We start from the raw sequence: 24,213 nt of genomic DNA on the forward strand, positions 1-24,213 counted from the left end.
CATCACTGTGATCAATTTAAGTGTATAGGGACAGAAAGGTTGAAACTGCAGAACATGAATAAGGTAGAATCATTTTTATTCGCACATTGGATTGTATGCCAAGATGAACTGCTAGAAATTCACAGTAAGAAAATGCCTAGTTAACCTGCAACATTAGCTCCTGAAGAGTCTGTTTAAGGTTACCCATACTCACAAAAGCAGACAGCTCCCCTGAGAAGACACAGATTTTTCCAAAGTTAACTAGGTTGTGATTGCTGGGTGTAAGAACAAGTCTACTCACAACACAAGCAGGGAGGTGGGGGGGGTGGTGGGAGGAGGGGGGCAAGTACCTAAGTTTTAACAGGTGAAAGGGTGGAAAACATGTTCAATTTTTGGAAGACAGGTCAAACGATGTCACATCTCTTGTTAAAGCAGTTCCAAAGAAAACGGCATCCATAGTGGTAACAAAGCACCACTGAATCTAACATTTTCACCTCTCTACTAAAGGTTATTGAATAAAACTACAATATGCCCAAGTTCTGAGATGCATTTCTCTCTTCACACTTCTTTTGCTTTTCAAAACATAATCTCTTCAGAAGTGAACTGTACTGTTTAACATTTATGAAGCTCTGGATTCGTAAGTACTTTATGACTTCCAAACAAATTTTATATCTTTGCCAATTTTTTAGTTTTCTAAGGATAAACATTTTGTAAATATTCAAAACATAGAGTACCTATGGAATATCTTCATGGGTATCTGATCTTGGCGGTTTCACTTCGTAGAAATGTAATTTTCTTTTTATTTTAGCCCTAGAATTATCTTTTTTCACCTTGCCTGTTTTATATCGAATGTCAAAGCAGCACTGAAAAAGGAACCCAGCCTGCATTTCTTTAAATCTGCATTGGCTTAGCAGAGGTCCAATTGGTTTTAATGTGCTTACTGTCCTGATGCTATATGCATCAAACATATAGAGGATCAAATGCTGTAAAACATCTTGAGAGCCAAAAATCCAATCAGTAAACAGTGAAAATTCAAGTGGAAAGTGACCACTTCAAAATTCAATGAAGTCCTGTGAAGTTGAAAAATGATTATTCCTTCTATCACCAAGAAAATTCTCAGAAAATACTTCAATTCAGAACCTGTTTCATTTTTGAATGAGGAAAACTCTAATATTTCTGTCCCTTGGTAATATACACTACTGAGTACTGAAATAGTCAACTGAGTAATGCTGTCAAAATGCAGCTGCAACAGTTTAGTTGAAGTTAACTAAATCGTATATTAATAGATTCTATTCTGTACAATTTAGAATAGAGAAGTCACTGGTGGATGCTACAGGCTTCATCTGTTTTAGTTCAGCTATTTAAAGCTTAGGAAACTACTACTTTTGTTAACAGCTGAAACAGACCTTGGTATTAAAGACTTCAGTCTTTTCAGAAAATGTAAAAAGTACAGGAGTTTTCATACTAAGGCTATTTTAGCAGGAAGAAGAGGGAGGCTGAAAGTATTCTTTCCTTTGACTAAGATACCGATTCCTTCTACAAGTTAAGGGAATTTCTGAAGCTGCTTTATAGTACCAGATTTTGATAACTGGATCAGACTACCAGAGATTGAAATTGCAAGGAGGTTGGTCCCAACACTAACGGTAAGAAGGCAAGTTTTCAATGTGCTACTTCCCCAGTGTCAGTCAGAACCCATGGGAATCTGTGTGGGAAGGATGGAAAGGTCTAGGCCTGAGTCATAAATTCAAATGTTTAGAGGCATTCAAGTAGGCATCATAATGAGTTGCCCAGATTGGTACAAGAGAAAAGATGAAGCAGAGAGCACAGCTAGTTGGAGAATGAGCAAAGAGACAGCAACTATTCATTTCCAGTCGATCATGTTGAAATGTAGGCCCAATGTCATCAGATATTTCAATGTTTCAAGACAAGCCACAGCCTAAATTATGTAAAATCTCATTTAAAAAAATTGGGAACCAATTGAAATAAAAGAGGGAAAAACTAACACCATGAAGGCCAGATATATCTGTGAGACAATTTGTGATCTCTTGTTTATTTACTAGAAGGGCCCTTAGTGGCACAAACAGAAGAGGTACCAAGAAAGAAGCCAAAAAAAAAAAAGTGTTAAAGCATTGACTGTTAATGTGCTGCTACAGATTTACTTCTGGGAAAGAGAATATTCTTTGGACTTTGAATTTTAAGCCCCCTGAAAAGCTAAAGAAAATGATATCCACTCAAAGACAAGTTTTTAAAAAAGGCATGCAAAATAATTAAAGAGGCAAGAGGTAGGGATAAAAAAATCTTTAGTTTCAGAGTTAACAGTAACTTATACTAAGCCAACAAAGTAGCTGATGACCAGTACTAATGTTTACTGAGCACTTAGGCATGTCAGGCATATCAGAACTAATTTATATAAAATGGAATCATATATTGGGTTATCTCTCCAGAAACAGAAAGGCCTACTCTTGGAAATTTCAAAATGTATTAAAATTGATCACCTGAAAACTAGGGTTAAAGTACTAAAAAGAGCCAAACGTCCAGTTAGCTTTTACAACTTTGAAGATTAAGCTGGGCTGTAATATTTTTGTGTTAATGACTCTTCACAAAATCTTAGAAAATTTATAGGGAGAGGCATATAACATTCCCTGCCCCTCCAAAAAAAATCACCATGAATGAGTGACCATGGAACTCCTTTTTGAGAGATTATTTGTGCTTAATAAAGGTAAAGGTATGTTTAGGATCCTGCCTCTACTAGTAGTTTACCATTATCAGATTATTTCTCTAAAAAATTTTAATGGTGAAAATTTGATGGAAGATGCAAACTAGGGATTACTAACATGGGATTGAAAGTACTTACCTATTATCTCAGATTCATAATAATCCTGTGTGCCTTCCTGGAAGACAAGACAGGGTGTCTTTATGATTTTAGAGCATAAATTTGGAAAAATGGTAGCTCCATTTGTATGGTAAGCTCATGTCCATCAAAGAGGAATGAAAAATTTGCCCTTCCTCCTGTTAGGGGTTATTTAACTGTTCTGTACCAAGGTCAATTAAAGGTTCCTTAGAAATTCTAAGTGCAGGGAAGAGTTGAAATCTAAAAAATTTTAGTACTGTGTTTTTATTTATTTATATATTCATAACATTCTTTTTAAAGATTTTACCATTTGCAGTACAAAGAAAGGTGAAAAAGCCTACATTTCAACAAAATGAAGAACACTCCACCAAAAACAAAACAAAAAACAAGCTCATACTACATCTGTTCTTTTTCTTTTTTTTCTGAGACAGGGTCTTGCTTTGTTACCTGGGCTAGAGTGCAGTGGCACCACCATATCTCACTGTAACCTCAAACTCCTGGGCTCAAGTCATCCTTCTGCCTCAGTGTCCTGAGATCTGGGACTACAGGTGTGCATCACCATGCCCAGCTAATTTTTCTGTTTTTTTGTAGAGACTGGGTCTCACTCTTGCTCAGGCTGGTCTCGAACTCCAGAGCTCAAGCAATCCTCCTGCCTTGGCCTCCCAGAGTGCTAGGATTACAGGTGTGAGCCACTGCGCCTGGTCTATATCTGTTCTTTTTTTTTTAATAACTAATATGACCTTTGGATTAAGTGAAGAAATAAAGTCACATGTATTCATGAATCATACCATCTTAAGATTTTTCCCAGACCAGGGATCACAGACATATCCTATATTAGTGGATAGGTAGTCCTTGAGTTCTCTACAAGAAATCCTTAATTTTGTATTTTTATTTTGATGAGAATCTCAAAAAGAGTAATAGTTGAATATTCTGAATAATCTAGATGAGCACCTTATAAATGTTTACAACATAACTGGGGACATAAAATGATAATGATTTGTTTGTAGTAAGCAAAGGCCAAATGATATCACAATATCGTATACATTTAAAAGTTTTTCAGTAGTTCAAATAGAACAGGATTTTTCAACCTGTATTTATTTAATTATTTTGTTTGTTTGTTTGTTTGTTTTGAGACAGGGTCTTGCTCTGTTGCCCGGACTAGAGTACAGCGGCATCATAGCTCACTGTAACCTCAACCCCCTGGGCTCACATGATCTTCCTGCCTCAGCCTCCAGAGTAGCTGGGACTAACTAGAGGCGTGTGCCACCACACCCAATTAATTTTTCTCATTTTTTGTACAGCTGGGGTCTCATTACTGCCTAGGCTGGTCTCAAACTTCTGGCCTCAAGTGATCCTCCCACCTTGGCCTCCCAAAGTGCTAGGATTACAAGCATGAGCCACCACACCAACCCTCAGCACTACTGATTGCCATTTTTCCTCTCTGTTTTGAGGGGCTTTCCTGTACATTGCAGGATGTTTAGCAGCACCTCAGGCCTCTACCCACTAGATGCCAGTAGCATCATCCCCTAGTTGTCACAACCAAAAATGTCTGCTGACATTGCCAAGTGCACTATGGGGCACAAAATTTCCCCAGGTTGAGAACCACTGCAATAGAGAAAAGCAGTGAGAGAACCGAGTCAATATAAGGTGTGTGGGAGAACAAACATGTCAAATTCAAATGAACCACAGCTGTAACAATTTCTGCTCCACTCACACTGAGAGCAAAATCACTAAAACATCATATATCACATTAAATTGATGTTGCCAATGTGAATTATATTAGTTCTGTACTTTTTCTTCAGATTTAATTTGTAAATCTGTTTTGCTCTGATAGAATTTTTTTCCCTTAAAAAGCAAGTCCTTTGTTTCCTTAGTTTGAGGAAGAAAACAAAAAAAAGAAAAAAGCAAGTCTTACATTTCAGGTACAGGTACCTTAAAAAAAAAGGCAATTCTATACATTATTCAAGTTGTTTTTGTTTTTAGAGTTAAGGTCTTCCTCTGTCATTCAGGCTGCAATGCAGTGGCGTGATCATAGCTCACTTTAGCCTTGAACTCCCAGGCTCAAGTGATCCTCCTGTCTTAGCCTCTCAAGTAGCTGGGGACTACAGGTGCACAACATTGTGGTCAGCTAATTAAAAAAAAAGTTTTTTTTTTTAATTTTTAGAGATGCATGATCCACCTTGCCTGGCCCATTATTCTGGTTTACTTTTCCTGGTATACTTTTCTTGGTTTACTTTTTTCTAGTTGAGACTTTACTCAAAAGACCTTTCTAAATGTCCTTTTTGTGCCTAAAGTATCTTCTGGGGTCTTTTAATACATCATAGACACTTCTTAATTGAAGAAATTCTGAAGAGCCCAAAAATGTTGGTTTGTACTTAAGACGCTAAGTGTCTTTGTTATTAATTTCATAAAAATGAGCATTGAAAAAATGGAAAAGTTCCTGGATAAGCAGTAATCACTGTTGCATTTTCCTTTTTTGAACGATGATTCTTTGAAAGAGTAAGGAAACAGCCAATGTACTTCGTCCATATATATGCTCTCTAAATTTCTCTTCTTTGAATCAAGCGGAGCTCACAATATTTTAAAACAACATCCAAAGGTGTGTAATAAGTTGAAAAGCTGTCTTGAATACAATGCTATCACAGTGGAAGAATCTTAAATTGGTTAGGTGTGGTTAAATGTGGAAGAGATTGTTGCAAAAAAGTATAATACCACAACCAGCCTATAGACTCTACTTATTCTAGTATGAGCAAAACTTGGTAAAAGATTGCCTTTTACCTGTGCACTGAAATCTTACGGTTGGTTGGAAGATGAAGGATAAAAAAAAAATCTTGGTTTAACAGGTCCAGCTTAAGAAATATCATTCCAACAATGCTCATAAATTTTCCAAGTTTAACAAATGCAACTATTATACCCTCCCCAAGACCTAGCAAATAATGCTAAAGTCACCCAAGATCAAATGGCTCGAAATTCTTTAATAAGCCACAACTGTCCTATAGACCTAATGATTCATCCCCCCCCCACCCTCCACTAAAATCTCCCAGGGGAATTACTGCCATCTTTCATATACAGTAACTAGTTAGGTACAAATTTCTTCTCTAAAACAACAGGGAAAAAAAAAAGACTATAAAGAAAGTATAATTCATTTCTCAGCTCTTCAACATGCAGCATCAGAGTTTTATGTTAAAGTCAAGACAGCATCTAATTTTATTTTCTTTCTCAAGATTTAGTATACCTCCCAAGGTATACTAAATAACAAAATGACTTCCTGATAGGAAATAGTAGCCAATAAACATGAACTCTTTCATACAGAAGTTGAAAAAGGCCACAGTCTGGGATAACTCTTCAAAGTTTTAACATGTCCAGAAAAGGGAAGAAATGGAAATAAAGCTCCCAGTGATTCTCAGCCAGATTACCAAATTAAAGTTTAGAAATCACTCAAAGTCAAAAACACAATATAAGATTTATAAAACACAATTCTTCATTCTACTTTAACACATTGACTGCCACACTAGAAACCAAAATTTTTTCCTTGGGGCCATGGTGTTTATTAGGAAAATAGAATAAAAACTTTGAAAACAAAACGATCCTTTCTAATTTAATGAAAAATCTGTTATTTTTTATTGTTTTCTGTGTTTTTTGATAAAAAAGATATAAAAACTTGAAAATTAGTAATGTAAAAAGTAATGTGAAAGCTTGAAAAATAGTTCATAAGGGTAAAGTGTTTCCCTTGACTCGTCAGGCTTAAGTATAATTTAAAGTTAAGCACAAATAGAAAAATGAAACTGATTGATTTCTATTCATTTAATCCACGTCTTTAGAATTAAATTGTCAATATTTTTTTTTTTTTTTGAGACAGAGTCTCGCTTTGTTGCCCGGGCTAGAGTGAGTGCCGTGGCGTCAGCCTAGCTCACAGCAACCTCAAACTCCTGGGGCTTAAGCGATTCTACTGCCTCAGCCTCCCAAGTAGCTGGGACTACAGGCATGCGCCATCATGCCCGGCTAATTTTTTCTATATATATTTTTAGTTGTCCAGATAATTTCTTTCTATTTTTAGTAGAGACGGGGTCTTGCTCTTGCTCAGGCTGGTCTTGAACTCCTGACCTTGAGCGATCCACCCGCCTCAGCCTCCCAGAGTGCTACAGGCGTGAGCCACCGCGCCCAGCCAAAATTGTCAATATTAATTGTAACAATAAGAACATCAAGAAGTAAGATTTTCATGAACCAACTGCAGGGTTTTGCCCAGGTTTTGCTTCATGAGGCCCCCGGCTCAAAACTAGCTTGAGTTAAATACAACTCACATGGCAGTTAATGCGTTAAATAGTGGGGGGAAAGATAGGAGGTGTCTATTATCAGGATTTCTGCCACTGGAAAAAAATCAAGTATTTCATAAGATCTTGGATAAAGATCGGCAGACACAAGTTTTTTGGGGTACACTCATAAAATTCAACACTGAACAATAAAGTATCTTTTTCTTTGTTAGCAAGTAACTACTCCTCACCTGCTTGTGTGCATGATCATAGGAGTTGATATGGTTGTCAAATTCCTGATGTTTCTGATACTGCTTATCACAGAGTTCACAGTAAAAGTTGGCTCTGAGGTCTTCCAAGGCTTTGGCAATTGCCTTCTCTTTGTCAACATAATCCTGTAAGAACCAAAAAATGCAAACAAACAAAAAAATGAACTTAGTAGAATTTTAACTGAATGTTATTAAAAAACAAAACAAAACAAAACCAGTCTACCTGAGAAGAGAAAAAAGGGCTTTTCATAAAATTTAGTGGTACCAACCAAAGCTGGATGAAACACAAGTAACAATTTGGTGGGGTAATATGTGTATGGGTGTACTAACAGTTGGCTTCAAGTAAATAAATGTTTAGAAGAGTTTAATTTTTCTTCACTTTTGGCAATATGGTAGACTAGATACTCTGGCATCCCCATCTCCTACCCTTGGCTAAAAACCAACCACATTCAATAAAACAATTTTTATTGTATTGCTGGAACTACAGGAAGTAAGAAAATCCCCAAGAGGGGCGACAAGAGAGGAGAAGAGAAAGACAAAATAAAACAAAACTAAGCTATGATCTGGGTCTGAAACTGAAGTCAGAGTTCCAAAGGGAAAGTGCTCTCCTTAGGACATACAGGTAAAACTGGGGCTCAGGGTTTGAGCAAGGTGGAGAGCTAAACCTGAGATCTGTCATTAAACAAAAGAACATGGAAGGAAGTCGGCTGAAGAGATCCTAGGAGCTCTGTGTCTTGGCAGAGGGAACCAAAAATCCTCCCAGAAAGCATCCTCAATTTTGTCCCTAAAAATTTTCCTAGATTAAGTTTAACCAGGAATTACAATCAAGTATCACCATACACACAGGAAATAAATCTATCATAAGATTTACCTTCTGAGAGTCAGAACAAATAAGCAACAAATTTAGCCCCCCAAGATCTCAAATATAGTCTGTCATAGAATATAAAGCAACTATAAATTGTTTAAAGTGGAATTACAACAATGAGCAAGCATAAAACACTATAAAAAATGAGGCAAACTGCAGAAAGAAACAAATGAGACTTTTACAACTTAAAAACAGAATTGTAAAAAAATAACCCCCCACCCAAACAAAAACCCCTAAAACAGATTAGATACAGCTCAAGAGATGTAATAAGGTGATAAAAATATTCTGGAATCAGGTCATGGGAAGAGTTGCACAATCTTGTGGAATATACAAAAACCCATTGAATTGAATTTTACGGTATATAAATTATATCTCAATTTTTTCCAAAAACAGATGTAAACTAGAAGACAGATTAAAATAAATTACTCAGATTGTAGCACAGAGATGAGGAAACAGATAATAATGAAAATGAGGTTAAGAGCCATGGAAAATAGAATAGTACATATACAACTGAAATCCTAGAAACACAGAATGAAGCAAAGATGAGAGAAAAATACTTGAAGATACAAAAGGTGAGGTTTTTCCAAACCAATGAAAGACAAGATTCCACAGACACAGGAAGTACAAAGTATAACAAGCAAGCTAAATAAAACAAAATACGCACCTAAACACACTCTGGTGAAACTACAAGGGACCAAAGTTAACAAAATCATAAAACTACCCAGAAAAAACAAATATCACCTACAATCAGACTGACAGCAGATTCAAAAGCAATAATAGAAACTACAGTGGAATAATATCTGCAGTGTGCTAAAAAAAAAATACATATTTACTTACGTACCAAATGAAAATACTTCTCAGAATTGATGAAACAAAGGCATTTCAGATAAAGTTTACTACACAGATTAATAAAAAAGAAACTTCTGCTGGGCATGGTGTTTCATGCCTGTAATCCCAGAGACCTGGGAGAATTGCTTGAGCCCAGGAGTTTAAGACCAGCCTGGGCAACATAGCAAGACCCCATCTCTTTTTAAAAAAAAAATGTGGCCAGGCCAGGTGGCTCATGCTTGTAATCCTAGCACTTTGGGAGGCCAAAGTGGGAGGACTGCTTGAGCTCAGGAGTTCGAGACCAGTCTGAGCAAGAGCAAGACCCCATCTCTACTAAAAATAGAAAAATTAGCCAGATGTCAGTTGTGGTGCACACCTGTAGCCCCAGGTACTTGGGAGGCTATGGCAGGATTGCTTTCCCCAGGAGTTTGAGGTTGCAGTGAGTGAGTTATGATGACCCCACTGCACTCTACCTGGGGCAACAGAGTGAGACTCTGTCTCAAAAAAAGAAAAAAGAAAAAAAAGTAAGCTAAGTGCGGTGGCACGTAACCATAGTCCCAGCTACTCGAGACGCTAAGGCAGGAGGATCACTTGAGCCCAGGAGTTCCAAACTGCAGTAAGCTATGATTGCACCACTGCATGCAAGCCTGGGTGGCAGAGTGAGACTCTGTCTCTAAAAAATAAATATTTAAAAAATCTTCTAAAGCACTATTTTTGAAACCATAGATTGTGACCCACTAGTAGGTCATGGCATCAATTTAGTAGATTGTAACAGGCATAAAAAAAGAGAAAAAACAAGAACAGAAAAATAGTTTATTGCACATAAAAAGGGTAAATATTGTTTTGCAAAACTGTTGTTTCAGGTATGTGTATGTGGTTGCAATATTAAATGTGTTTCTTACTGTGGACTTGAAAGTCACACTGTTTTAAGGATGCACTTTAGGGAAGAAGAAAACTGATGCCAGAAAAAAGGTATGAAATATTAAAAGTAAATGATAAGCAATGAAATTAATAAATATATAGGTTAATAGTAATAATATAACAGTAACAAAACTATAACTTCTAGTTTGCAGGACAAAAAAGGGATAAAAGCAAAATGGTAGCTAACATAGCAAATATAATAAAAAAAACTGTCAGAAAAACAAAGTCTAACTACGTGCTGCCTAAAACATGATGAATTGGAAAGATGAGAGTTACAGAATGGAAAAAGATATGCCAGGCAAGTACTAATAAGAAGAGGTTGAGCACCCCTAATCTGAAAATCCAAAATCTAAAATGCTCCAAAATCCAAGACTTTTTGAGCACTGACATGATGTTTAATGAAAATACTTATTGGAGCATTTCAGATTTTGGATGTTTTGGATTAGGGATGCTGAACTGATAAGTATAATGCAAATATTCCAAGCTCCAAAAACCAGAACACTTCTGGTCCCAAGCATTTTGGATAAGGGATGCTCAACCTGTGCTATTATTTCCAGTTTTTCAATTTTAAGGCAAAAAGCATTACTTGAGACTGTGGCCGGTCATGGAGTTAAATATTATAAGGTCATTCTTCAAATAAACTGTACTGCTTGGAAATCCAACCCACAGATATGTTGGTTACCTGTTGATCTTAACGAGATTCAAAACTGTGGGACTGACACTACAGGCAGTCCAATTTGCCTCAGCAGTTCCACTTAAAAACTAGATATCAGGCTGAGCTCGGTGGCTCACTCCTGTAATCCCAGCACTTTGGGAGACTGAGGTGGGAGGATAGCTTAAGGCCAGGAGTTCGAGACCAGCCAGGGCAATATAGGAGACCTCATCTCTACAAAAAATAAAAACGTTAGCCAGGCATGGTGGTGTACACCTATAGTCCTAACGATGTGGGAGGCTGAGGCAGCAGGACTGCTTAAGCACAGAAATTCAAGGTTGCAGTGAACTGTGATCACACCACTGCACACTAGCCTGGGCGATGGTGTGAAACCCTGTCTCTATAAACAAACAAAAAAAAAACTAGACATCAAAAGACACCACATTGCAGTGAGCTATGATCACGCCACTGCACTCTAGCCTGGGTGACAGAGCAAGACCCTGTCTCTTAAAAAAATTAAAATATCAGAGAGCGGGACATCCGGCTTCCGACCAGGAACCTTTGTACCATCACCAACAAAAGAGAGAATTAAATATCGGTGATGTTGAGAAAGGCAAGATTTTTGTTCAGAAGTGTGCCCAGTGCCACACTGTGGAAAAGGGAGGCAAGCACAAGACTGAGCCAAAGCTCCATGGTGTCTTTGGGTGGAAGACAGGTCAGGCCGCTGGATTCTCTTATATAGACGCCCATAAAAACAAAGGCATCACCTGGGGAGAGGATACACTGATGAAGTATTTGGAGAAACCCAACATCCCTGGAACAAAAATGATCTTCACTGGCACTAAGAAGAAGGGAGAAAGGGCAGACTTGATAGCTTATCTCAAAAAAGCCACTAATGAGTAATAATTGGCCATTGCCTTATTTATTACAAAACAGAAATATCTCACGACTTTTTAAAATGTGTACCATAATATAACTGGTCTCATACACCAGAATTCAGATCACGGAAGAGTGACAGAATATTTTTGTTGGACAGTCCTGATTTAAGTAAGACTGGCTTGTGGTTAATTCGGTTTTTTGAATTTTGATAGTAATTCCATTCAGTAAATGCTATCACTACTTTCCTCCCTCTAAAGATATGATTGGATTAAGTACTAATGTTCAACTTTCCCAAAGATGGTAAATTGCCATTTCAAAACCTGTTGAAGACTGGTTTTATATTTAGATTTATATAACTGGTTATGTGAATATATTTAAATACTAGGGAAATCCCTTCACTGTCTTGGAACCAAGCAAGACTCACTGGTGTTTTAATTTGTGTTTATCAGCCTGTTAAAGGCAAGAGTTGGAGGAGATAAGGTAGCAATGTTTACTTTATATATTTTTGGTCTTCACAATGCCAATCTAATAATCTTCCTGTGTCTCCTAAAATGCTGCCTTTTATTTATTGAAAGGCATTTTAGTGTGGTTTATGTGTAATATTAAATAAAGAATATTTAACACTTCCCACATTTTATAGACAATCTATAAGGTTAAATCCTTTTACAAGTCAATGTGACAAGAAATAGCAAATTAAACTTTTGAATTCTTTACTACCTAAGTCAGACTAAGTTAGGATTGTCTTTAAACAGCTCTTCAGAAACACATAAAACTGCAAACTTCTGTATATGTGTGATTGGTAATGGTACTTTTACCAACTCATTAGAAGGATTAAAGTAGAGGAGATATACACAAATTTAAAAATTATGTGTGATCATAACTTAAGATAATTAAAAAAATCACAGATCATGAATTAAAAAATTAGAATATAAAAATTCAAAAAGATACCTCAAAGCAAGTTGAGTATATACATATTAAGGTAGCACAGAAGGATGAAAAGAGGGAGAGGAATGCTAAATGATTACTTGCTAGACTTTTAGAGCAGAGTAGATACATAACTTTCACAATGAGAAGCTCCTTCCAGTTGACTGTCCTAAAAAGGTCAGTCTTAGGCTGGGTGGGGTGGCTCATGCCTGTAATCCCAGCACTTTGGGAGGCCAAGGTGGGAGGATTACTTGCGGCCAGGAGTTGGAGACTGGTCTGAGCAATATAGTGAGACCCTGACGCTACAAAAAAAAAAAAAAATTAGCCAGGTGTGGTGGCACGTGCCTGCAGTCCCAGCTACTCAGGAGGTTGAGGCAGAAGGATCACTTGAGCCCAGGAGTTTGAGATTACAGTAAGCTATGATGACAATGCACTATAACCTAGGCAACAGTGACCCTGTCTCAAAAAAAGGGTAAGTCTTGTTTCAAAGGCTCATAAAATCAGCCTTTCTTCTATTCAGTTTTTTGTCACAGGACAGTTTCAAAGCAGCTCTACTATTTATCACCTCTACCATTTTCTCACATGAGCTACTTAATCAGTAAGCAATAAAAGGTTGTTGTATTTCCTGGAGTGGTAGTATTAACTAGTCTGGATAGACTTATTAAAGCTATCCAGTGAAAAGTGAATATGTATAGCACATTGTTATTTTTGCCCTATCCAATACTTCACAATAATTTTCTGGAAGAATCCTGGACAGTTTCATGTTGTCTAGCTGTCAAACAACTTGTGGATCTTCTTCCTTATCAGTGGTTTCCCCAAGACAGAAGTCAGAAAGCTGACTTTCCCAACCTCCCTTGAAAGCAGGGTATAGACATGTGACATATGATCTATACCCTCTTCCTGTCAGGTGTATCCACAGGAGACTTTGATTTAAAAGTGAACAGTATATGGCCTGGCGTGGTGGCTCACGCCTGTAATCCTAGCACTCTGGGAGGCCGAGGCGGGTGGATTGTTTGAGCTCAGGAGTTCGAAACCAGCCTGAGCAAGAGCGAGACCCCCGTCTCTACTAAAAATAGAAAGAAATTATCTGGACAACTAAAATATATATATATAGAAAAAATTAGCCGGGCACGGTGGAACATGCCTGTAGTCCCAGCTACTTGGGAGGCTGAGGCAGTAGGATCATTTAAGCCCAAGGAGATTGAGGTTGCTGTGAGCTAGGCTGACGCCACGGCACTCACTCTAGCCCAGGCAACAAAGCGAGACTGTCTCAAAAAAAAAAAAAAAAAAAAAGAAAAGTGAACAGTATGAAGGTGCCAAAGTGAATTCATCTTCCAGAAATGGTAGCTACAGAAGCAAATTTTAATTCTACCTTGGTTTTTATTTAATTCTATAAGATATTGTTTTTAGATTAGCATTTATACATATTTGGAAGATTTACTCTTCCAAAAAAGAGACTGGTCACTTAAAGAATGTAGCTAGAGGGGGGGGGAAAGAGAGAGAGAGATTGGATTAAAAAAAAAAAAAAACCAACACACACACACACACAACCCAATTAAATGTTGATCATACGAGATTCCTTACTGCATCTCAGGCCTTTCATTGTGAATCACATTTCTTCTCCCCAAAGCACTTTCTTTGAAATTTCTTTTAGTGAGAGTCTTTTGGTAGCAAACGAATTTTTTAACAGTTTATCTATTTTTATCTTTGTTCTGCTTTTTAAATTAAAAAAAAATTTTTTTTTGAGACAGAGTCTCACCTGTCATTAAGCTAGAGTGCAGTGGCATGATCACAGCTCACTGCAACTTCAAACTTCTGGGCTCACGTGATCCTCCTGGCTCAGTCTCCCATGTAGCTAGGACCACGACATTAAGCTAATTTTTAAATTTTTAGTAGAGATGGGGTCTCCTATATTGCCCAGGCTAGTCTCGAATTCCTGGCCTCAAGTGATCCTCCTGTCTTACCTTCCCAAAGTGCTGGGATCACAGGCATGAGCCATGGCACCCAAACTATCTTTGTTCTTAAAGATATTTTTGCCGGGTGCACAATTCTAGGTTAATGGTTATTTGCTCAGAGCACATTTGTATTCTGACTTCCTTGTTGCTGTAACATTTCTTTGAAGATTATGTCTTTTTCACTGGCATTGTGCAGTTCTACCAGGATGTGTCAATGTGCAGATTATTTCACCTTGCTTGAGAATTCCTTAGGCTTCCTGAATCTGTTGAGTTGGTGTCTTTCATGAATTCTGAAGTCTTGTCTTCAAATATTACCTTTGTTTCATTCTTTTTTTTCTGGAACTCTGTCTAGACATAGTCATCTAACTCTTAACCTCTTTCACATATTTTCCATTTCTCTCTTTCTCTTTCACCCTCCCTTCTTTCTACCTTCTGCTGCATTCTGGATATTTCTTCAGGAATGTTATAATAATTTAATATTCACCTTTGTATAATCTGCTATTAATTCTTCTCATTGAGGTTTTTTTTTCCTTCCCCTGGCAGGGAGAGCTTTTTCTCATAAGGGGTTGCAGCCTATAGGCAGCCATCTTGCAGGCTGGGAAGCATAGCATTGGGCAGAAGCCAAGAGCAAGCACTTCCCGGGAAGGGTAAACGGAACAGTAATTTTTGCTGAGCAGGGTGGCTGAATATACATAGCTATAGGAGGAGTCATAAATATTTGTGAAAGAGAAAACATGGCGCACATGCAAATGAACTTCATACTCCTTCATGGGTTGCATGTGCAAAAAATGGTGGCATTAGCATGATACGAGGGTGGAGTTTTTGGCCCTCTAATGTCAAAAAGTGAAGCAGAAGACATGGAAGATCCTCACTAAATATCCTCCAGAGACTGGCCAGAACCACTCCATAGTCGGTGGTCTCTTATCAGGAAGGAATACTGGTCAGTTGTGTCAAAAGTCTAAAAAGGGAGGGACAGTCATGAGGCTGTTTAAAATCAGTGGTGGAGCAAGGCTTCAAAGGGCTGGTTTTGTGTTTAATTCTTTGAGTTTTTATATAGTCTCTTGCCCTTCACTCATATTTTTAATCCCTTCTATTTCTTTAAACATATTAAATATGATCCTTTTATATGCTGTATCCAAGCTGATAATTCTAATATCTAAAATCTCAATGGATCTATTTTTTCCCCCTCCAACTCTAGCCCATGGAATCTAGTTTACCAATTAGGTCTGTGATATTTTGACTATAATCCCCTATTTTTTGGAGCTTTATTTATGTAGGAGTTCTTTGAAATCTAAGTTGTTCTGCCGAAGTCTGAGTTTGCGTCTTCCTAAGAGCACTATCTGCCCCAGACCACTTTAAAGCAGTATATTTCATTTACTCTTAAAATGTCAGATTATTTTATGTCTCATTTAACAAAAGAAAGAAAGACCCTGACAATTACATTTTAATTCATCTTGGAAAATTCTTAATCATTATCTCTTGAAATATTTCCACTGTCCCTTTTCTCTCCCCTTCAATTAATGCATATTAAATTATTTGATATTGTCCCATGCATGTGTTCTACTTTTTTGTTTTTTTCTTTCAATTTCAGTTTGGATAATTTCTATTAACTTGTCTTCAAATTTACTCAGTCTATCTTCTGTTTCTAGTCTGCTGATAAGCTAACTGAACCAATTCTTCATCTTTGATACTGTACTTTTCCTCTCTTGCTGGGTGATTTAATTCATTGCCTGTGACTTTAGAATCATCCATATGCTGATAACTCTCAAACCTGTATCTCTTGCTGAGACACCCCCACATTCTAGAGTTCAATATTTTGATGGCTGTCTTCATTGGCTATACATCAGGCACCACACATTTAAGATACCCCAAATTAAACTCATCCCATCTAGACAATCTGTTCTTTCATCTTTATTTCCTTTATATCTTTCACATCTAATCAATCACCAGATATTTTTTTGGTTTTTTTGTTTTTTAAGACAGAGTCTTGCTCTGTTGTCCCAGGTAGAGTACAGTGGCGTAATCATAGCTCACTGCAACCTCAAACTACTGGGGCTCAAATGATCCTCCTGTCTCAGTCTCCCCAGTAGCTGGGACTATAGATATACACCACCACACCTGGCTAATTTTTTTTTCTATTTTTAGTAGATACGGGGTCTTGCTCTTGCTCAGGCTGGTCTCAAACTCTAGACCTCGAGGAATCCTCTTGCTTCAGCCTCCCAGAGTGCTAGGATTACAGTTCTGAGCCTCTTCGTCTGGCCCAATTACTAGTTTTTAAATCAACCTATTATTAGTATACGACAGAAGGTAGTTAAAAAATATTCCAAGATATTATATTGCCCATGGGGAAGGTAAAGTAAAATTTGGTAAGTTAGGTATATACATTGTAACTTCTAGAGTAACTACTAAAATAATAATAAGAGTATGATAAAAACAATCAATCCAAAAAAAAAGTAACAAGAGAAAAAGCAGGGGGGGAAAGAACAAAAAGAGAAGGCAAGATAGAAGATTTAAATCTAAATATGGCAGAAATGATATTAACTATACTTAGACTAAATGCTCCAATTAAGATACTGGGGAGCCAGGCATGGTGGCTCATGCCTGTAATCCCAGCACTTCGGGAGGCTGCGGTGGGAGGATTCCTTGAGGCTAGGAGTTCAAGACAGCCTGGGCAACATAGTGAGACCTTGTCTCTAAAGGAAAAAAAAAAACAAAAGAAAAAAGACACTACGCTGAGGGAAGAGTTTAGAAGACTAGATTAAAAAACTACAAGCACATGGAAAATCCGCTGGCTAGAGGAATTTAATAAAATGCTTTTTTGGGGACATCTATTGAGATCATCATATAAAATCTTTTTCCTTTAATTTCTTAATGTGGTTGGTTGTATAAATTGATTTCTATCACTAAATCAATCTTGCATTTGTGGGATAACTTGGTCATGATGTATCTTGATAGATTTTGTTAGTGTTTTAAGATCTGCAACTGTGTTAGGAATGACAATGACATATAATTATTCTTGTCATACTGTCCTTGTCAGGTTTTAGCATCAAGGTTATACTAGTCTCTCATTAAATGAGCCAGTTTTTCTTTTTCAATTCTCCGGAAGATTAGAAATTGTTGGTTAAGATTAAAGTTATTTCTTCTGTGAATTGTGATAGAACTCACTGGTTCTATTATTTGGGATTTATGGAAAGATTTTTTTTTTAACTACAGATTCAATTTATCTAATAGTTATAGAATTATTCAGGTTTTCTATTTCCTCTTGAATCTATTTTAGCAAGTTTTTTTTAAGGAATTTGTCCACTTAAACCTAATTTTTACATTTAACGGCATAAAGTTATTCATTATATTTTTATTTAATCTTTTAGTGCTTGCTACATCTACAATTACGTTTTCTTTTTTGTTATTGAAATTGGTTTTCTATGTTTTCCCCCTTAATATCACAAGTATGTCAAAGAACTTTTAGCTTTTTAATTTGTTTTCTGTTTCATTCATTTCTGTTCTTTATCTTTCTTTCTTTTTACATTCTTTGTTTTTATTTTGCTACTGTTTCCAACTTCGTGAAAGGAATGTTTACTTATTTCCAACCTTTCTTTTTTTCTAATATAAGCATTTAAGGACGTATATTTGCTGTCAATTATCATACTGCTTTAGCTTATCCTACATCTAGTATTTTCATCTTTCCGTCTACAATTCTTTCGAATTATCACTGTGATTTCTTTGACAGATGGATTATGTAAAAATGGTTCTTAATTTCCAAATAAAGGTTTTTCTTATTACATTTTTAAAACTGATTGTTTTACAGCTTGATAACTTGATTTCATTTCTTTGAAATTTGTTGATACTTGGTTTATGACTCCAGATATAACCAAATAAAATTTTGTTTAAATGTTCCACATGTTTGAAATTTCTTATTTTCAAAGTAATTAGGTACATAGTTCTATATAACCACTAGGTAAAATTTGTTACTTGTGTTGTTCAAATATTCTAAATATCCTTGCTAATTTTTTTTCTCTGCTTTTTTCCATCAATTACTGAGGGAGTATGTTAAAATCTCCTAATATTATGATGGATATAACATTTCTCCTTACAGTTCTGTCAGTTTTTGATTTATATATTTTGAGGCAATGCTATTAAGTGTATACAAATTTAATAGTGTTTATCTTAGTGGCAAAGTGAACTCTATCAATAAACTATATACCTTAATGTCTATTTTGTCTGACAATACCTACAACCAACTTTGTTTAGATTTGTCTGGTATATATCTTCCAACCCTTATATTTTCAGCTTCTCTGTAAACTTACATTTTAGGTACATCTCTGGTAAACAGCACAGAGTTGGATTTTTTTTTTTTAATTCAGTTTAACAATCTTTGTCCTTTTTACTAGAGGATTTATTTAGTGAAATGGTTTCCAAACTTGTCTGCATGTGCGAATCACCTGGGAAATTTGAAAAAATAGTAATGCTTGTGTCCCACCCCTAGAGAATGTAACTTAATTGGTCCAGGGTACAGTCTAGGCTTCGGGACTTTTAAACATCTCCAGGTGATTGTAATGTACACACAAGTGTGAGAACCAGTGAGCTAGTCTATTCACATTTAATGTAATTACTGTTATGTCTGGTTACTATCTACCACCTTATTTTATGCTTTTAAGTATCCTAAGTTTAATAAATTTCCTTTTCTCTCATTTCTTCTTTCAGATAATCCTAATTCTCTTATTTTCCTCCTAGAGATAATAAGGACTTTAGAACACAAGGACCTTACTCCATTTACTCGATTCCAAACTCATATTATTGCTTTCATGAATTTTAATTCTTGGTTTAACTCCATAAGACTTATTTCTTATATAACACTTATTACATTTACCTAATTACTTACCATTTTCTGTATTCATCATTCATTCTTATATCTCAAACCTTCTTCCTGGGATCACTTTCCTTCTGAAGTACATCTTTTTATGATTCCTTTTAGTGAAGGTCTCACCAAATCTAGTGGATTCGCACAGCTTTTGTTTGTCTAAAAATACTTTTATTTCACCCTCATTCTTTTGGTATATAATTTCAATTGGCATATAATTCTAGGTTGGCAGATACTTTCTCTGCCTACATCATTCCACTATCTTCTGGCTTCTGAGAGGACAGCTTTTGAGAAGTAATCAGTCTGTTATTCCTTTAGAGAAAATCATTGTTTCACTAAACCACTTTTAAGATCTCTGTGACTTTATTTTAGTGTCCTGAAGTTTCAAAAGGATATCTACATTTGGATTTTTTTTTTTTTTTATGAGACAGAGTCTTGGCTCTGTAGCCCAGGCTGGAGTGTGGTGGTGCGATCCTAGCTCACTGTAACCTCCAACTCCAGGGCTCAAGTGATCCTCCTGCCTCAGCCTCCCAAGGAGCTAGGACTACAGACACATGCCACCACACCCGGCTGATTTTTTTTTATTTTTTTGTAGAGACTGGATCTCACTGTGTTACCCAGGCTGGTCTCAAACTCCTAGGCACAAGCAATCCCTCCACCCTGGCCTCTCAAAGTGCTGGGATTACAGGCATGAGCCACCACGCACATCCTGAATTTTATTTATCTGGTTTGGGATTCTTTGGGCTTCTCACATTTCTAACTTGGTTCTTTCGTAAGTGCTAAAATATCCTAGCCATTATCTCTTCAAATACTACTACTGCCTCGTTCTTTCCCTTTCTTTTAGAATGTCACTCTTTGTATTAGAACTTTTCATTCTATATTCCATGTTTCTTAATTTCCCTTTTGCAATTCCATTTGTGTCTATTAAGCACCTGGGAAAACTACCAGCTGGGATCACTTTAAACTAAAATCACAACTTGAGGTTTTCTGAACTATCTAGTGAATCCGGATCTCAAATCCAAAGTGAGGACCACTTTGTGGTAATAAAGTCTCAGACAAACAAAAGCTGCTCTGTGAACACTTTTCTGCTTAGGAATAATATTATTTTCCTACTAGTCCTTCTGCAGGAAAAGGGGAGGTGAGGCAAGTTAACTTGTGGTAGGTATACCCTTAAAATAAGACCATTGCCCTTTGGGGGCCCAGCTTTATAAGCAGTGCCTATGATGTTCTCTACATGGACAAAGCTCTAGTCTTTTTTCTACATCATACCCCCTCTGAGGCTTTGAAAACTAAAAGCTCGAGTTTGTTGGGTTTGGAAAATGCCATGCTCTCAGTGAAAAAATGATCTTACTGTTCAAATTATCTTGTCAGATTTTGGCCTATTAAGTCCTTCCTATCTTGCCCACTCTTACACGTTTTTAAGAAGCTTTTCTTTTAGTCTAGCATTTTAGTTGTTTGCAGCAGATGATTAGCTCAAATATTTTAATGGTTTAAGAATTTTCAACCATAAACCTTAAAAAAATGATTGCATGAACAGAAACTTTTTAAAAGAAGACAGAATAATGGCCAGCAAACATATAAAAAAATGCTCAACATCTGTAATCATTAAGGAAATGCAAATCAAAACCACAATGAGATATCGCCTAAGTCCAGTGAGAATGGCCTTTATCAAAAAGTCCCAAAACAACAATCGTGGTGAGGATGTGGAGAGATAGGAACACTCGTACACTGCTGGTAGGACTACAAATTAGTACAGCCTCTGTGGAAAATAATTTGGAGATACCTCAAAGAGCTAAAAATAGAAATACCACATGATCCAGCAATAGCAGTACTAGGCATCTACCCAAAGGAACAAAAGACATTCTATAATAAAGACATCTGCACTCGAATGTTTATGGCAGCACAATTCACTATTGCAAAGGCTGTGGAAACAACCCAAGTGCCCTTCAATCCATGTGTGGATTAATAAAATATGGTATATGTATACTATAGAATACTACTGAATTACAAAAAACAATGGTGATCTAGCACCTCTTATATTACCCTGGATAGAGCTTGAGCCCATCCAAGAATAAGCACCATATGTACTCACCATCAAATTGGTACTAACTGATCAACACTAAGGTGCTCACATGGTAGTAATATTCATTGGGTGTTGCGGGGGTGCGGGTGGGTACACTCACAACTAATGGATGCAGTTAGCATTGCATGGGGGAAGGACACACCTGTAATCCTGGCTTGGGTGAGGCAAAGTCATAACTTGTAACCAAAATGTTTGTACCCCCATAATATCCTGAAATAATAAAAAAAAAAAAGATTGCTTTCAAAACTCATACAAACTTTGTCACTTGAATCTTAAAGGTACTCACTAAAAATGATGGTGCTGTTGGAAAAGGAACTGAAAAAATAAATTTACCATTTAGTGTTGCTTTAGAAAACACATACCTCTTTCTCATCTAATCCATGCCTTAAAAAAAGGTAAAATGCAATTTGTAACCAAACCAAATATTTTTGCAAATGCCCTGGTTCACTAGTGCAAAAAGAAGGATATTTGATAATAGAACCTAAGATGACTGTTTCAAGTTGCTGAATGACCTAAAATAAACTCTGAGATCCAATGAATGAATGGCAAACAATGCTGTTACGGTTAGCAACCACAGACTGAATTAAGCAATAAAATAATTGTGTTTGGATGAAACTTTGAATAACTAAAGATACCATATTAAACATATTTTTCAAATTCAGTATTTAAAGGCAAGAAAAAGTTCCCCAAAACTACAAGGAGGCTCAAATACTCACCACATATAATGTGGAAGAGGAAGGAGAAGAGCATTTACCTACTAATTGTATTAAAGAAATAAATTGCCTCCCACAGCTGCTACTTCCTAAAATTTCTTTCCATTACTGATTGGAGTAGGTATAACAAAGAGGCAGGGAAAATGCCTTTTTCTTCACATGCAATCATTTAGAATCTTAAAGTAGGTACAGTCAACTCTAGATTTACACTCCCTTGACAGAATCTATAATCACTTAAAAATGATCCAGACAGCACTAAAAATTCAAAACAGAAACAAATATCTTCAAGTCTTTAGGCTAGTTAATTTACTATATACCCAATTTTATATATATCTTAAAAACAAAAGGAAACAAAAAATCCTTGATTTCCAAGACTGACAACTGATTCTTATTGCCCAGGTTGGTGTACCACTCCTTTCCCTTTTTCTCATCAATTTAGGAAATTCAAGATACCTAGACCAAATTCACAGGAAGTTCAAATCAGTTGTGAGACTTTATAAGATCCCTATAGATCTCTAGGTAAATCACCCACCAGAAAGACTATAGCTTCTCTTCTTCTCCTTTTTATGGTAGAACACATGTTAAAAAAATCAATCCCTTTTCTCTTTACCCAACTTAAGTATTGTGACCAAAATCAGTTTCTATATGATAATCTCAATCATGCCTGTTTCTTATTTTCAAATTTACCTATTTTATGGTAGAGATTAGGCACACTATAACACCTTGAAGGGCATGTTCCTTAGCAGCCTTTTTGAAAGCTAACTTACAACATGTTCTAAACTGCAGTTTTCAATAACTAGCCTCTTTAGAAAGGAAAATACTAAGAGTAAATTCAACTTGATACTTGGATAGGACAAGATGAATCTCTGCTTTAGAACTGAGTTTAATTAACAATGAACAGAAAAAGGTCTCAATTTGTTATTCTTAAAATACTTCATCCATAAAAAAAAAAAAAAAGAAAAAGTAAAGCCTTAACAATTGCTATCAAGCTCTCAAAGAACTCTTAACTAATAATTTTTACTACTACCTGACTACAGACTGTATACCAGGCATTGTTTTTTCAAACACTAATGTAATCTTCCCAACAAACTTATGAAGTAGGTTTTATTTTCTCTGCAGTTTTTACAGAAGCAATAAATAAGAATGTAACAGAAATCTGAGATCTACTACTAATCACCACCAAATGTCAAACAAACAGTCATGAATGGAGATACTCTGCACCAAAAATGAGTATCTCTTCTTCAGTGTGAGCACCTCCCACACAAGAATGGCTTCATTTAAGTACCTTGTACTTTTGCCTCAGCTCTTCCGTGTCTTCTTTTTCCACTTCCAGGACACGGCGACGTTCAGTAGCATCTTCAGCATAATCAAGCTTGACAAAAAATAAATACAATTAGTCTTAATTCCTAAAGTACCCCAAGATTAGCTATGAAAAAGTTATTTACACAATTACAGTATTGTTTGAAAACAAAAAAACCTTTCTATTTTGCTCAGCTACTGCTTGCTTTATTGTCATCCCACAGAGAAAATAGCATGCAAAATGAGTTCATTAATCCTTTTCTGCTGGTAGTTCCTAACAGGCACATACATCTATGGAACAGACCTCTCACTTCATTGCTCACTGCCAAAAAATTAAGAGTAAAGAGAAAACGTTTTAGGCAATGAAAGGCAGGTATCACTGATGACAGCTGTACACAATTATACAAGCGCAAAGCTTCTACCACAGCAAATGTTTTAAGAGTTGAGCAACAGTGGCTACCAAAACAAGCCCCAGGGCCTGGGTCTAAGACTGATCTTGCCTTGCTGTATAATCCTGGGCAAAACACTTCTTTATGCCCCAGTTGAAACAAGGGCATTATTTCCATCCTATTTGCCTCAAAAGTAGCACTAAATGAGAATGTAAAATATATTTTTTCATTGCTCAAAGAAAAATATTAAAACTACATCTCATCTAGTAAATACATTCTTACACTGGCATCTGAATTTGGAATTAATATCAATTTTAAATATCCCATAAAACTCATGAGTTAATGAGATCAATTTACCTCCATTTCCATGCGGCCCATGCCCATGACATCATACTTGACAACGATTGGAATGGGATCTGTTCTCCCTGTAACAGGAACACATAATCAAGGTAAGATGCCAAGCCAAGCCAACAGCTCACTTTACACATTGGGTTTGGG

The 24,213-nt window shown here is 36.4% G+C and overlaps 2 protein-coding genes across 3 annotated transcripts in view; one reads left to right on the plus strand and one right to left on the minus strand.

The window, feature by feature from the left end:
* GPATCH8 (G-patch domain containing 8) overlaps positions 1-24,213 on the minus strand; it is a 94,362-nt gene that overhangs the window by 18,641 nt on the left and 51,508 nt on the right. For both annotated transcript variants that reach the window (XM_045526740.1, XM_045526741.1), the window contains 3 exons: positions 24,073-24,140; positions 23,313-23,399; positions 7,332-7,475 (listed from right to left, as the gene is read on the minus strand). In XM_045526740.1, the coding sequence (XP_045382696.1) occupies positions 7,332-7,475; positions 23,313-23,399; positions 24,073-24,140 (299 nt within the window). The remainder of the gene's footprint in view (positions 1-7,331; positions 7,476-23,312; positions 23,400-24,072; positions 24,141-24,213) is intronic.
* On the plus strand, positions 8,757-11,518 carry LOC123620171 (cytochrome c, somatic-like). The gene is made up of 2 exons (XM_045525179.1): positions 8,757-8,786; positions 11,198-11,518. The coding sequence occupies exons 1-2, from the start codon at positions 8,757-8,759 to the stop codon at positions 11,516-11,518; spliced, it is 351 nt and encodes a 116-aa protein (XP_045381135.1).

Source organism: Lemur catta, chromosome 15 (assembly GCF_020740605.2).
Source record: "Lemur catta isolate mLemCat1 chromosome 15, mLemCat1.pri, whole genome shotgun sequence".
In the NCBI taxonomy this organism is placed as follows: Eukaryota; Metazoa; Chordata; class Mammalia; order Primates; family Lemuridae; genus Lemur; species Lemur catta.